This window comes from Myotis myotis, unplaced genomic scaffold (assembly GCF_014108235.1).
Source record: "Myotis myotis isolate mMyoMyo1 unplaced genomic scaffold, mMyoMyo1.p scaffold_m19_p_4, whole genome shotgun sequence".
NCBI lineage: Eukaryota > Metazoa > Chordata > Mammalia > Chiroptera > Vespertilionidae > Myotis > Myotis myotis.
Genome location: NW_023416346.1, coordinates 125,195,804 through 125,210,749, shown reverse-complemented (window position 1 = coordinate 125,210,749; position 14,946 = coordinate 125,195,804). Strand labels below are relative to the sequence as shown.

The following is a 14,946-nucleotide window of genomic DNA, read 5'->3' as shown; positions in this document are numbered from 1 at the left end:
CTATTTCTCCATGCTGTTTCAAAATAATAACATTCAAAGAGGAAGAAAGAATGAATGATCATAAAAAATAAAGAAAATTAAAAGAAAGCAAAGACATCCTAGAAAGGAAGGAAGGCATGAAACAACTCTAATTCTAGAAAAGAAAGGATCTAATAAATACTAATGTCTATAAATTTCCCAGAAAATAACGTAGGAAATGCTGCTACAGTGTGCTTTACAAGGAAATGAGGATAAAGTGTGCAAGGGAACAAGCTGGGGAAGGTATGTGACAAAAACAAAATATACCAAACCTTATGGGATGCAGCAAGAGCAGTGCTTAGGGAGAAATTTATAAATGAAAATGCCTGTACTGGAGAAGAACTTTCTCAAATTAATAACCTAGTCTTCTACCTTAAGAAACTAGAAAGAGAAGAGCAAACTAAACCTAAATCAAACCAAAAGAAGGTCATAATAAAGAGCAGAAATCAGAAGTTGGTTTTTTTTTTTGGAAAGTTCAACAAAATTGACAAATGTTTGGCTAGTTAGACCAATGGGGAAAAATAAGAGAAGACTCAAATTACTAAACTCAGGAATGAAAGAGGGGATATCACATCATGATCAGCCTTACAGAAATTAAAAGGATAAGAGAAGGGTTGTGAGCATTTCATACCACTGCCCTCTGCTGAGTACTGTGTTGTTTGGCTCCCTTGAATAGAATGCAGTTATTGATTTTAATGAGTGCATATGAAGGATGCAAAACATTGTGGGAAAGGGCACTGAATTATATCTAGGCTGAGTCCTATAAATGATTCCTATAAATTATCACCTTCACTGAGATTACTCTCATCAGCAATATCAGGCATTATATTGTTCTCCTAAGGATGCTTCCTGATCCATTTGGCTTCACTTACTTTACACTTTTAGGAGCATCACCCATGAATCTACTAAGAATGCTTATACAAACATTTTAAGTTCTTCCGTATTTTTGGTCCTATATCTACTTTTTTGGAAAAAACAAAATAATAGTTTTTAGTAAATTTACAGAGCAGTGCAGCCATCATTACAATCCCCATTTAGAGCATTTCCATCACCCCAAAAAGTTTCATGCCCATTCCTGTGTTTTATTTTATTTGTATGGGACTTGTGTGTTATCTTCCCCTTCACCATCCTTTTCTCTGTTAGCTCCCTCACCTCTACTTTGGGGAAGAAGGGGCAGGAAGAGATTAACCAAAGAAGTTTTATGCATATATGTATAACCCATGGACACAGACAATAGTATGGTAGTCCTTGGAGGGTCAGGGTAGAGAGGGTCAATGGGGGGGTGGTAAGGGGATATCTGTAATACTTTAAACAATAAAGATAAGTTTTCTAAAAAGCAAAAGAAGGGAGTGAACATTACATAGGCGGTTTACCTGACACTATGCTAGGTGTTTTATATTTGTTATCTAATTTTTACATGTTTAATCTCTTCTCATCTTTAGAGCACAGAAAGAACAAAATATCAACAACCTCAAATAAATAAGTATATAAGTATTTGATATATCTTATGACTGCTCTGCTTTCTAATTCACTAACTTCTGTGTCCATTTTCTGTCCCATTTCTTGCCGACTGTACTTGCCCTTCTCATCCACACATCTGCCCTGCCTGGCTTCACCATTTTCCTTGCTCTTGTTGAGGTCACCAGTGATGTTTCAACTAACAAACGCTTTCCAGTCTATTTTTTTAGTTCCTGTTTTCATTGAGGATCTCCTAAGTGTCAGGCACTGTGCCAGGTGCTCATAATAGAAAGAGGAAGAGGGGAAGGTTTTGCCTTTAAGGAGCTATAGTGTGGTAGGAAGACAGAACTGTGGGACCATCTAAAGGGGGCCACCATTTCTCCTGCCCAGCCTACTGTCACCCAGTGGAAGCACGTGCCCAACATGGTCAGGACGTCTCATTTTCAAGTTAAGTTGGAAGCGTGGATTTTTATGTGAAATCATCCAGATTTAAATGTTGGCAACGAATGTAAAAATGTCTTTAGTATTATGTGGGTGAATCCAAACACACCTGAAGACCTGTTCTGCCCTTCTCACTTGAAGCCACCCACTGGTGACATCTCCTCTCTGCCTTGCTCATTGTCTTTGGAGAAGACACACATCGTAAGTGTCCAGGAAATTTTGCCACTGTGTTTCTGGGGATAGGAGAGAAAAGCTTACAGTCTCATCTGCCCTGGTCACTAAACTTGGGACCCGAACTTCAATTGAATTAAACAGATTAGATTAATTATTTGCCAAAGTCATGCTCACAATATGGAGCTGGCATAGAAAAATAAGAATTTTGGGGAGTCGTTTTATTTTTATATCAGTACACTTTAGTACCATCCTCCTATTAATTTAGTGAATCATGTGGTATTATTCTCTGCACCTTCCCTGCACCCAAAGAAAAGTAGTCATTGGTGTCTTTGCTCATTTCTTACAAAACTTATTTTTAAAGAGGAAGTTAGGTAAAATATTTTCAAAAGCCAGTACAATACATAGAAGACCATTGTATGACATGTCTAGTGTATTTGGTCCTTGGGATCACTGTACTCAATCATTTGCGCATATAAAATTCAACAAATGATGCGATAAATGCTAAAGATCATTATGATAGATGAGATGGATGGTTTTCATGTTGTATTCGTTTAACCATGAACAGATATCACCAAGGTCTGATTAGATGGAAGAAATGAGGAAATAAAATGCTTTAGCAAATTCAAGCAAAAGAAAAAAATTAGCACCACCCAAAACCTGAGGAAGGGTGAATTGAAAAACTCACATCCAAATATTTTGCCTGTACTGTAATGTATTGATTTCATGAGTTTCAGAAAACATTAGTCTAAAGAAAAGGCATTTATTATCCACCACGGTGAACCTAGTGGTGAAGTGTATGGATGACACAGTATTCATCTGTCCAAAGGGAGATGGGTGATAATTTTTAACTTGCAAATTTCCTATTCTATTTCAATGAAAGGGAAGGGTATCTACAAAAATTGAAAAGCCAAGTATCAGTGCATAAAAAATAAATAGAATACCTTTTGTCCCCATATTTCAGCTTTATGAAATTGGGTTGGATATATATGCTAAGAGAAATATACATTTTACTGTACCCACAAAAAACTGGGCACAGTAGATGCAGAATATAAAAGTAAGTCAAGAATTGACCTTTAACAGTTGTATATAGCTTGGAGTGTAGTTAAGTCTCAGTGTCATTCAGAGTGCAGATCTCCCCCTTAGCCATGTATTAACTGCGTGGAAATTAAGTTTATAAACACTTGTATACAACACAGTGTGTTCCACTTAAGACAGTTCATATAGAAATTTCACCCACAGAGGTGGCCTTTCCCTCCATTTTCCACGGTGTGAAAAACTGTCCCCTAAAATTGTTGGATGTGTCATTTCAGTGATCAAGGGAGGACCCCTGGAAGATAACTATCGATTGAAGCAGTTCCATTTTCACTGGGGGGCCATTGATGCCTGGGGCTCTGAGCATACTGTGGACAGCAAATGTTACCCGGCAGAGGTATGTTGAGAAGCTCGGGAACAGTGACAACTGCGGAGGAGTGGGGATAGTTCTGAGTTTCTAGTTTGAAGAAATTATCAGGAAGAATCAAGTGATTCCTATAAATCTAAATAGCTCTCTCAGGGGCATATTAGATAGATTATTCCCAATTATTACATGTAAAATGATAACTGCCCTCATCTCAAATAATATAGCTTAAGTCAACCTTAAGATTACAAAATGGACTTCTTTCAGAATTCTAAGCTAAGTTCAAATCATAGGCTAAAGTAAAAACCTAGGCAACAGTGCAGGACCACCACATCTAATTAATCCAAGTGAGAGATGGTGGGAACCGAAATGAAGAAATAGACATAAAGAGTGAGATTTAGCAAGCATTTCTAACCTGAGAGCAACAGCACTTGAGGCGGGGTCCTCTTTAGGAAAGGAGAGGAGAGGAAAGGAAGGTAAGCATGTCCTTGAGGGTCTTACTTGGGAGGCTGGATAATGAAACATTCATGAATGATGGATGAGGAATAATTTGTAGTGAAATATAGGGAACACATAAGCACATAGAATTTCTTCTAACAATTTCCCCCCTAATTTAGTTTTGTGTTAGCTTTAAAAGAAACATTTTAACCGGTTCTCACTCAAAGAAATGTGTCTTCAACTCCTATCTAATTCCGTAGGGAGAATCTATTTCTCTCAAGATAAGCATCTCTCCTTTATATGCAAATGGATTTGGGATATGAGTGTTTCATGCACACCAGGGTGAGAATGGACAAATGTTGTTCCCTCACTGAAATGTTACTCACTCTGCTATATATATTTTCTTTTCCAAATGTCTTCCAAATTAATATCTGCTGCTGCATACATTTCTTCTTGTTCTTTATTTTGATTTCGTATGCTTTTCCCAGTGGCTTTATTATGGGTGAGGAAACATGTTAATGTCGAATAAGGCTATTTTTGGTCGATCCTGAGTGGTCATGTGTCAAACCATCTTTTAATGGCATTTCAGCTGCACCTGGTGCATTGGAATTCAGTCAAATTTGAAAACTTTGAGGATGCAGCACTGGAAGAAAATGGTTTAGCTGTGATAGGAGTATTTTTAAAGGTAAGAAAAAGTTACTAACTTTAATTGATGTGTATTATTCTAGGATGAAAAGACAGAATATTGCATGACTAAGTTCTAAGAATATTGGGATAAAAATAAACAATGGTTAAAATACCAGATTATTATGAATATATTTTAAATGGTGTAAAAATGCACGGTCCAATAGAGTAGTCACAAGCCACATGTGGCAACTGAGCACTTGAAATGTGGTTACTTTGTGGAACGGTTTTTAATTTTAATGAATTTAAATTTCAGACCTTATAGTTAAATGGAGGGGCACCTTTCCCTGCAGGCATGCTGATCTTATCAGCAAACAGCTTGCTCTTTTGTTCTGTTCTAATTTAATTCAGTGATATTTATAATATTCTAAATTACCAGTTTAAGTATAGTTTAAGTAGTGTGGTTTGTTTTTATGTAATCACCAGGTGGTTAATTTTAATTCACATTCTGTTGTAATTTCAAAAGTGAGATGTCAATTGTTTTTAATATTTGCTCATTGCTTTTTCTTTAGCTAGGGAAAAATCATAAAGAGCTACAAAAATTGGTGGATACATTGCCATCAATTAAACATAAGGTAATTTTTTTTTTCAAAAGCACTTGCAATATATTGTATGTTTAAGTCTCAGAGTGGAAATACTAACAAAGCCCTTTGAATTGGGAAATGGAATTAACTTCAGTGTAATTCAGGTTATCTTTGAAAGTTTCCTAGACAACAATTTGGCTTTTGGTGCTTGTATGTTGAGAGCACCCCTGGCCCTCAGGGTACAGCAGGGATTTCTTTGGTGGGCACTGGCTGCCATGCCCTGAGCATTCAAGGACTTGGGAACATAATAGGTCCCCTCTTCTGCTCCCGACACCTGCTCCCTCTCAGTCCTTGTGGACACACGTAGAGCAGCCTTCTTGACTCTAGCTACCCTCCCTCAGGCAGGAAGCAGAGAAAAGTTGGACAGAAACTTGGCTTGTCCACCTCTAAATAACAATTACCCATATCCTTCAGGACGGATACCTTTGTCCAGCCCCAAGATCAGTTGTTCAATATTCAGAATCCCAAAGGGGGCTGCTCCCTGGAAGTCCATATGTTGCTCTCTTTCTCTTTCCTTCCCCATCTCCCCCTCTTTCCTTCCTTCTTCTTTCCCACTCCCTTTTGAGTCTAGGATCCTAGCTCCTCCTAATTTGCACTGCATTTTAGAAAGGAGGATGCTATTAGTCTCTTGAAAAAGGAAGCCTCCTTATTTGTGCACCAGCCACCACCTCATGCCCCCCAAGAATTCAGAGGAGACCACCTGCTGGAAACTCACTAGAATGGAGGGGGAAAATGGGTTCTGCTGTGTTCCCACTGAGGAGTGTCAGAAATACAGAGTTAATTGCAGGCATGGGCGTGTGTGATTCTGTCCAGAGGACCTAAGGAGCTCCTCTGGACACGGCTGGTCCCCAGACACTCCTAGAGTTGTTGCCTTGTCATCTGATTCCTGAGTGGTTGTCATCACCATGAAATGATAGTTTGGTGACCCTTTCTCTTGGCCAGGATACCATAGTGGAATTTGGGTCATTCGACCCTTCCTGCCTGATGCCCACCTGCCCGGACTACTGGACCTACTCAGGATCCCTGACTACCCCACCACTCTCCGAGTCCGTCACCTGGATCATTAAGAAGCAGCCTGTAGAGGTTGATCATGATCAGGTACATTCTTTCCATGTTTCTGTATAAGGAAATTCTAGTTTTCCTCTTCAAAACAAGCCTGGGCTCAAACTTTGGGATCAGTTTTTAACTTATAATGCTCATACATTTTTATTAAAATGTGCTAACTTCTTGTCTAATTTGGGTATGAATTAGGAAATGTGTCAAATTAACCAGAAAGAGAAGTTAAAACTTAGGAAACAGCCTGGCCAGTGTGGCTCATTAGTTGAGTGTCAACCTATGAACCCAGAGGTCACTGGTTCAATTCCCAATCAGGGCACATGCCCAGGCTGTAGGCTCAATCCCCAAAGGAGGGCATGCAGGAGGCAGCCAATTAATGATTCTCTCTCATCATTGTTGTTTCTCCCTCTCTCTCCCTCTCCCCTCCTCTATGAAATCAATAAAAATATATTAAAAGAAAGAAAAGAGAACATCTTAAACAAACAAATAAAAGGGTAACTTCTGGGTCTTTAGAGCTTCTCTGTGTCTGCACTTTAATAAAAATAATCAGCTCAAAATAATCCTTCTGCCAAAGGCATATTTTGGGGTCACAAATTCTGCTCCCCTTTATCTCCAAATGGGGAAAGCTTTTCTAACTATGTATCAAAACCAGAATTCGTAAAGAAAGCAACTAGTGAATTAGACTGTGTATTTTTTTTAATTCTGTGTGACGAAATCCATTATAAACAAATGGCAAAATACAGATCTTGCCTGCCCATAAGCCTGGGCTTGGTTGCCTATACATTTAATCTGCTACTATCCTTCATATGTAAAAATTGACATGACACTGAAAAATAAGTAAATAAAATAAATAAACCATAGGTCAGTGTCCTATATGGAAGACTTTGGAAATAAAATTTCAACAGAAAAAAAAAAAAAGATAGACCTGTCATCTATAATCCTAGTCACCTACAATCTAACCACTCAGTGTTAATCATTGTTTGGGTAAATCCTTCTGGTTTATCTGTATAAATATATGTAGTTTTTTAAACAAAATGGAATCATTCTGTATGAACCATTTTGCTGCTCTTTTCACTCATTGATGTGTGGAATACTTTGTAGATAATAAACATTATCTTCAGTATTATTTTTAATGGCTATGTACCAATCCACTTTATAGATCTAATGGTTTTTGGGCTATTCCTAATCTTTGCAATTTGTGAAGAAAAAAAAAAACACCCAAAACCCAGAACAACCTTAGTTGCTTAGACACATTCCTATTTAATGAGGGTATGATGATGTAATTTGTAAGTAGGGGAATTTTTTGGTGCTTGCCTCTGGTCCCAATCCCGCCTCTGTAGCTCTACTGTGCCTCAGGTTGTCCTTCAAGCTGTATTGCACCTGACTGAATAATGAGAAAGGTTGTGAATAGGTTTTCCGGCTGGCTTGAAGTTGAGTGTCCACCCCATAGTTGCCCAGAAAGGCAAGGTGCTACTGATTAATGCTATTGCCACATTAATGAGCCCTTGATTTGGGGTTGCTCCTTTTGTACTGAGCTGCTGTGTCTAATACATCAGCCACTAGCCCGATGTGGTCATTTAAATTTAAATATAAATACATTAAAATAAAGATTAAATTAAAACATCACTTCCTTGGTCACACTGGCCACCGTTCAAGCGCTCAGAAGCTATCTATGGTTTGTGTCTACCCTAATGAACTGCAGAGGACCTTGCCATAGTTTAAGAAAGTTCTTTTGGACAGTGTCAGCAAGGTGCATCCCAGTGTCCAGGTGCGGTAAGCAATCAAGGATACATTGTGTTAACAATTCAGTTAAAATTTGAAAAGAAAAAAAAAAAACCACCAAAAAAACACCCCACAAAAACATTTTTGGTGCTGTTACTTTATGTACCAGGCCTTTCCTTTTTCATTCAGTGAGCTGCTGTTTTAACTATTTCAAGACGGGGTTCCTGGAATCAAAGATGAAGTGACTTGTTCTTGGCAAATGGCCAATATGTGGGGGACAGGGCCTTTGACCCGTAGTCCTTGGGTTCCAAGTGCCCGGTTGGTTTCCTCCCTGTCCAGTGCTGAAGGCATTCCTACCCAGAATAAGTTCTGCTGTGTCCAATTTTAGAGAAATGTTTCAGAGTCGTAAAAATGAAAGTAATTTATTAATGCAGTGAAGCTGTTTTTCCATTGCAATTATTTATGCTTCCTGTTTCTATTTCTAGCTTGAGCAATTTCGGACCCTGCTTTTCACTTCCGAGGGGGAGAAAGAAAAAAGAATGGTGGACAACTTCCGCCCCCTGCAGCCCCTCATGAATCGCACTGTCCGCTCATCCTTCCGTCATGATTATATCCTCAATATACAAGCAAAATCCAAGCCTTCGACCAGCCAAGCTAGCCCCTAAGACGCCCATATGTAGGTGGTGTTTTGCTTTAATACATAATAGGTTTTTAAAAACTGTTAACTAAGACTATTCTAAACACCTAATACTAATTATAGAGGTGCATTTCTTGGTATGGTAGTGCTCCTTCAGTCTTTTATTGATAATGATGTTAACACTGAAGTAGCAACAAGAAACACAAGTTTCTCTTAAAGCAACCTGTTGGTTTTTATAATGTCTTTTAATGTCTGACATTTTTTGAGCTGTCTTTTTATATTATCAGTTAGTGGTTATATAAGTAGGGATGACAATCAAAATATTTAACCACTGGTAAGGCACAAACTGGTACTTTCTGGCTGAACATTGGTCATGATTTTAGGTACATTTTATTTTAAAACATGGATGAATTTTCTTTTATAAGGCCTTCTCAGTGAGCATATTTGCTCTGATCTTTAGTTATCTTACTAGTAGATGATATGTTTGCTTACTTACTATCAACTTATGATACAGAAAAAAATATTATGTAATCCTAGGAAAACAAAGATTTACTGATACCTGAAAATATTTTTGCATTTCTGAAGATCAGATATTTTACTTAAAGGCCTGATCATATAAAAAGCATATACAGTGTAGAAAATTTTAAAGAAAATGCTTGAAGTGCCTGGAACTTACAATTCTTTCATGACATAGTTATGGAAGTATTTTTCAAATGATTAGTAATATATAGTTTATAATATTATTTTGCATTATTTGTACACTGTTTCATAGACAAAACAGTCTTAGCTTCCCTTTAAAACTGCCTGAACTTTATTTCCTTAGTTGATGTTCTAGGCAAGACAGGTGATCAAAATAAGTCTCCCAGTTTATACAGTGGCTTAGAAAACTTTTGCTACAGTAAGAGGGGGAGAAACTTGTCAGAATGGCTGAAATCTAGGTAATTCTACATATTCCATGGAATCCATGCCACTGTTGCCCCTGCTTGTAAATATCTTGGAATGTTTCTAATGGCCAATAAGCCTGTGTTCAGACTCCATATTGCATTAATTAGTAGTATTTCTTTCATGAATATGTTAATCTGGTCTGCAAGATAGAGTTGGATAAATATACTTAACACTACTAGACCATACACTGAAAAAAGTTAAGATGATAAGTTTTATGCTATGTGTATTATTAATTAAAAATAAATAATTCGGTAGGAAGAAAAGATAGAATTGAAGTTGTATATGTAAACTTCGGGGGATATATCTGCCCTAAAGAAGGTTGGAAGGGGGAGTGAAGGCATTTGCTTCTAGGGCGGATGCCTTTTCTGGGAAAGGAAAGCAAGTATACCTTGGAAAATGAATATAATTCTTAAAAAGATAAATTTGGGGGGGAAAGTTTACCTCAATTGATCTGTTTCAAACCATAGTTGTCTTTGAAAGGGTAAACACATAAGATATACATTATTCCTCTCACACAAGCTTCCCTCCTAGGCCTCTTGCAAACTCTCATTGCAAAATTCTATTGCTATGAGTGTTCCAAATTGGAGCCAGAAGCAATGTACAGAACACCCGCTTACCCTTATATCTTAGAGATACAAAGGGTGTACAGTTGACCCTTGAACTGCATTTGAAATGCGTGGGTCCACTTACACGAAATTTTTTTTCAATAAATATGCACAGTACTGGAAATATTTTCTCTTCCTTATGATTTCCTTAACATTTTCTTTTCTCTCGCTTACTGTATTGTAAGAATGCAGTACATAATATACAAAATATGTATTAATCAATGGTTTATTATCAGCTAGGCTTCTAGTCAACAGTAGGCTATTAGTAGTTAAGTTTTGGGGGAGTCAAAAGTTATATACATATTTTTGACCGTTCAAGGATGTCAGTGCTCCAAGCCCTGCATTGTTGAAGGGTTAACTGTACAGGGTGGGGCAAGAGTAGATTTATAGTTGTTTGTATGGAAAATAATACAATAATTAATAAATTAAAATACAAGAATAAACTCAGTGTTTTGCATACTCACAACTGTAAACCTACTTTTGCCCCGCCCTGTATTTCTAGGGTGTTTCTCAGTTTATAACTCCTGATTTACTTACACCTCATGTTCTGGTGTAATTTATAACAGAACCCTCTTCACTCTTAGCCATGTCCTGTATGTATGTCTGCATAATACATTTTTGGTCACCTTCCCTGCGGAGGTTATGGAAACTGCCTTGGGGTGTGGTTTCATGCATGCCTTAGTTATCTGCCCCCAAAAGGGATAATAGAGATTCCCTGGCTACTGAGACACCCTAGCAGGAAACATTTTATGTCTTCATGTCTCCAAAAGTGTTTTACTGCTACCTTCCTAGACCTGAAGGGGATAAGATCTGTCAAAGGGCTTGAGAAAGAATTTTGTATTTAAATTGCTGCTCATCTTCATTAAGTAATGCTAGATTAATAAAACCATCTTTATAATATTAGTATTTGTTGAACGAGCTTTTCTTCCTATTAGTTGTTTTGAGTATGGAACATGTGTGTAAAATTTGCGAGATATCCTAACATGTAGATCAGAAAGTGAATGGAAAACTCATAAGGATTTTACTAGAGAAGCCAGAATGGAAAGAAATACCTGCTCCCCCTCAGCTCACCTCTTTTTATGAAACCAGGGCATGATCTGCTGACATCACCAATAGGGCAAGCTGCCAGCCCCTTTCTCCTTTCCCAGTGCTACATGGGTTAGCAGTGGTCGGCAAACTGCGGCTCGCGAGCCACATGAGGCTCTTTGGCCCCTAGAGTGTGGCTCTTCCACAAAAGACCGACTTCTGCGCATGGGCCACGAAGTTTCAATCACACTGTACATGCGCGCCCGCACGTCGTATTTTGTGGAAGAGCCACACTCAAGGGGCCAAAGAGCCGCATGTGGCTCGCGAGCCGCAGTTTGCCGACCACTTGACCGTTAGGGTAATGTTGGCTATTCTAAAACCAGGCATCCACCTCAAAAAAGTTTAGGAAGATGTGTTTCTGGGGGACATGATATTAGCAAAAATACAGTATTGAAATTGCTTTAGGTATTTTTGTCACTAGAAGAAACACATTATTTACTTGATATTTATTTAACTTAATGTTGTATTGTATTTTTAATTCAACTTGGTTAGTTAAGTTGTTTCATATAAAATGTTATTGATCAAAGTGGGTAGTTCATTTAAGTGAATAAGCTCTAATTTTACCATATAATTAGTACATATAAACAATACCAGCTACTTTACAGATAAATAGTAACGCATTCTTGTGTTTATGGACTGAGTGTTTATGCCCCCGCCCTCTCCCATCCAAGATTCATATGTTGAAATCCTAACCCTCAAAGTGATGGTATTAATAAGTAGAGCCTTTGGGAGGTGATTATATCATGAGGCCGGAATCCTCATGATGAGGTTAGTGCCCTTACAAAGGAGTCCCCAGAGAACTTTCTCACTCCTTCCACCATGTGAGGACACATGGAGAATATGGTCATCTATGAATCAATAAGGAGGTACTTAGCAGACACCAAATTTATTGGCACCTTGATCTTATCCTCCCAGCCTCTAGACTGTAAGAAATAAATTGTGGTGATTTATCAGCCATCCAGTCTCTGGTACAGTGGGGCCTTGAGTTACGAGTGTCCCGACTAACAAGCTTTTCCGAGATACGAGCCGTCTCTCGGCCGATTTTTTGCTTTGAGTTGACAGAGTAATTTGAGTTAACAAGCTCCTTAACGAGCTCCGTCACGGAACAAATTAAACTCGTAAGTTAAGGCCCCACTGTATATTGTTACAGCAGCCAGAACTGACTAAGATATTGTCAGTATATGTACATTTTTATTACTGTTTTTTTTTTTAATTCAACCAGTCTTCAGAAATGGTACTTTTGTTTGGGTTCTAGGTGGGGAGATCAATTCTGCCACCATTCATTCTCAAACCACCTGAAGTTGTGTTGCTTTGACCTTATCACTAGACAAGACTCAAATAACAACTATCATTGTATAGTTCTCTCCTCCAAAGAAAACTTTTAATCAGTTTTTACAAATTAGCTTTTTTCATATTAATATGCATTCATAAGTACTTTATCTTGCCATTTTAAGTTATAACTGTAATCTGGAATATATATATATATATATATATATATATATATATATATATATACATATCCATCCATCCCTCGGCATAGCAGTGAGGGTTGCAGAGACTTGAGACCCTGTTGTATGTCCTTGGACAAATTTAATACTGAAATAGTAGGTAAAGAATGAAATTTTCTGCCCAGCCAGTATTGCTCAGTGGTTGAGCATCAACCCATGAACCAAGAAGTCCCCAGCTCAATTCCCGGTCAGTCAGGGAACATACCCAGGTTTCAGGCTCAATCTCCAGTTGGGAGTGTGCAGGAGTCAGTAGTCTCATTGATGTTTCTATCTCTATATCCCTCTCCCTCTCTCTTTAAAAATCAATAAAAAAATGTTTTATAAAAAAATGAAATTTTCTTTCCTGAGGGTTTCTGCATTGACCATTGAGTGAATCCTAATACCATTGTCCTACTAGAGCAAGAAAAAAAAAACTAATTGAAAGAGTCCAAACTTGACATTCAGAGTAGACATTTTTTTAAAAAAATATATTTTATTGATTTTTTACAGAGAGGAAGGGAGAGAGATAGAGAGTCAGAAACATCGATGAGAGAGAAACATCGATCAGCTGCCTCCTGCACATCCCCCACTGGGGAAGTGCCCGCAACCCAGGTACATGCCCCTGACCGGAATCGAACCCGGGACCTTTCAGTCCACAGGCCGACGCTCTATCCACTGAGCCAAACCGGTTTCGGCGAGTAGACATTTTTTAAAAATCATTTTATGCTTGCAGTAAATAAAAAATATACTTATGGGCTATCCTTTGGTCTCTTTATATTAACTAAGACATTTAATAATAGCATTATCTACTACATGATTTATATAAGTAAAATATTTTTTAGATAATCAGCTATTTTCTACTGACAACATAAAATAAAAATTTAGGCATTTTCCCATAGAAGACACATAAACTGAAATATACTTACTTGAGAATAAGTAGATATATTTTAGTCACCAAGGAAAATAGGAAATGTATGTTATATTGCAGAGTAAAGATAACCTTGTTTTATTTATTGGAATATCAAAGCAGAATGTATCTTTGCATTAAATGTTTACATACCTTATTTTTATCTTATGATTTATCCATTTAAATCAGTGGTTCTCAACCTTCCTAATGCCGCGACCTTTTAATACAGTTCCTCATGTGGTGGTGACCCCCAACCATAAAATTATTTTCGTGGCTACTTCATAACTGTAATTTTGCTACTGTTATGAACTGTAATGTAAATATCTGATATGCAGGATGTATTTTCATTGTTACAAATTGAACATAATTAAAGCATAGTGATTAATCACAAAAACAATATGCAATTATGTATGTGTTTTCCGATGGTCTTAGGCGACCCCTGTGAAAGGGTCGTTCGACCCCCAAAGGGGTCGCGACCCATAGGTTGAGAACCGCTGATTTAAATGATGGTAACTATAATTTGGAAATGACTTTTAAAATTAGGAGTATCTTCCTAGAAGACATTCCTTCTTGTTATTATGTGAAAGTCTAGTGCAATTTATAAGAAATGTTACAGCAACCCGAACACTGATGCTTTCAGTATGGCAGTAATTCTCAGCATAAGTCCTGGTCACAGGAAATAGAAAAATGGTGATTTGCATAGGTACATTCTGCATCACTCAGGGCAGTCTCTAGTTTCAGAATATAACTGCCAAGTCTCTACCTTCAAGGAATTAAAGATTCAGTGCAAGAAGCAGACTTGTGAAAGCAACAAAGTGCAATATGTTGTGATAGGTGTTACGAAAGGAGAAATATCTACGCTTGGAGCGCAAATACCTAACCCACTTTTGAGGGGGTGGAGAAGTTTTCGCACCGGTGATGATATGGCAGCTATTGCCAGGCACCATGCCAATACGTAGCATACGTTTGAAAACTATTGTTACTATCTCGATTTTTACAGATAAACTGAGGACTAGACATTAAGGAATTTACTCAAGATCAGAGAGCCAAGGCTTGAGTTTCCTAGTCCATCCAACTCCAAAGCCTCTAATTACTGATGCACTGAACCGGACAAGATCAACTTGGAGGTGTGTTACTCCAAGTGTCTAAGAGGGAGTAGGACAGGATTTATGTAGAGTTTGTGCTTTCGTTGAATGATTCCAAGGAGGAACTAGGGGAAGCCGGGGCAGTTTAGTAATCGGCTAGCTCAGTAATTTTGATTTGGAGGCCAGAGGTACAAAGCTAGACCAGGGAGTTAAGTTCACCTCT

At 37.9% G+C, this 14,946-nt stretch overlaps 1 protein-coding gene across 18 annotated transcripts in view; it reads left to right on the top strand.

Annotated features, from left to right (window-relative positions):
* The window catches only part of CA5B (carbonic anhydrase 5B), a 78,978-nt gene extending 64,203 nt beyond the window's left edge, over positions 1-14,775 (top strand). For 16 of the 18 annotated variants that reach the window (XM_036303995.1, XM_036303993.1, XM_036303998.1 and 13 more), the window contains 5 exons: positions 3,402-3,520; positions 4,515-4,610; positions 5,122-5,184; positions 6,136-6,291; positions 8,457-11,061. In XM_036303995.1, coding sequence (XP_036159888.1) covers positions 3,402-3,520; positions 4,515-4,610; positions 5,122-5,184; positions 6,136-6,291; positions 8,457-8,636 — 614 coding nt within the window. In that variant the 3' untranslated portion in view covers positions 8,637-11,061. Of the gene's footprint in view, positions 1-3,401; positions 3,521-4,514; positions 4,611-5,121; positions 5,185-6,135; positions 6,292-8,456; positions 11,062-14,638 lie in introns of those variants that run through there. The other 2 variants (XM_036303991.1, XM_036304004.1) reach the window with 2 other exon arrangements.
* Positions 14,776-14,946: the final 171 nt, after the last annotated feature.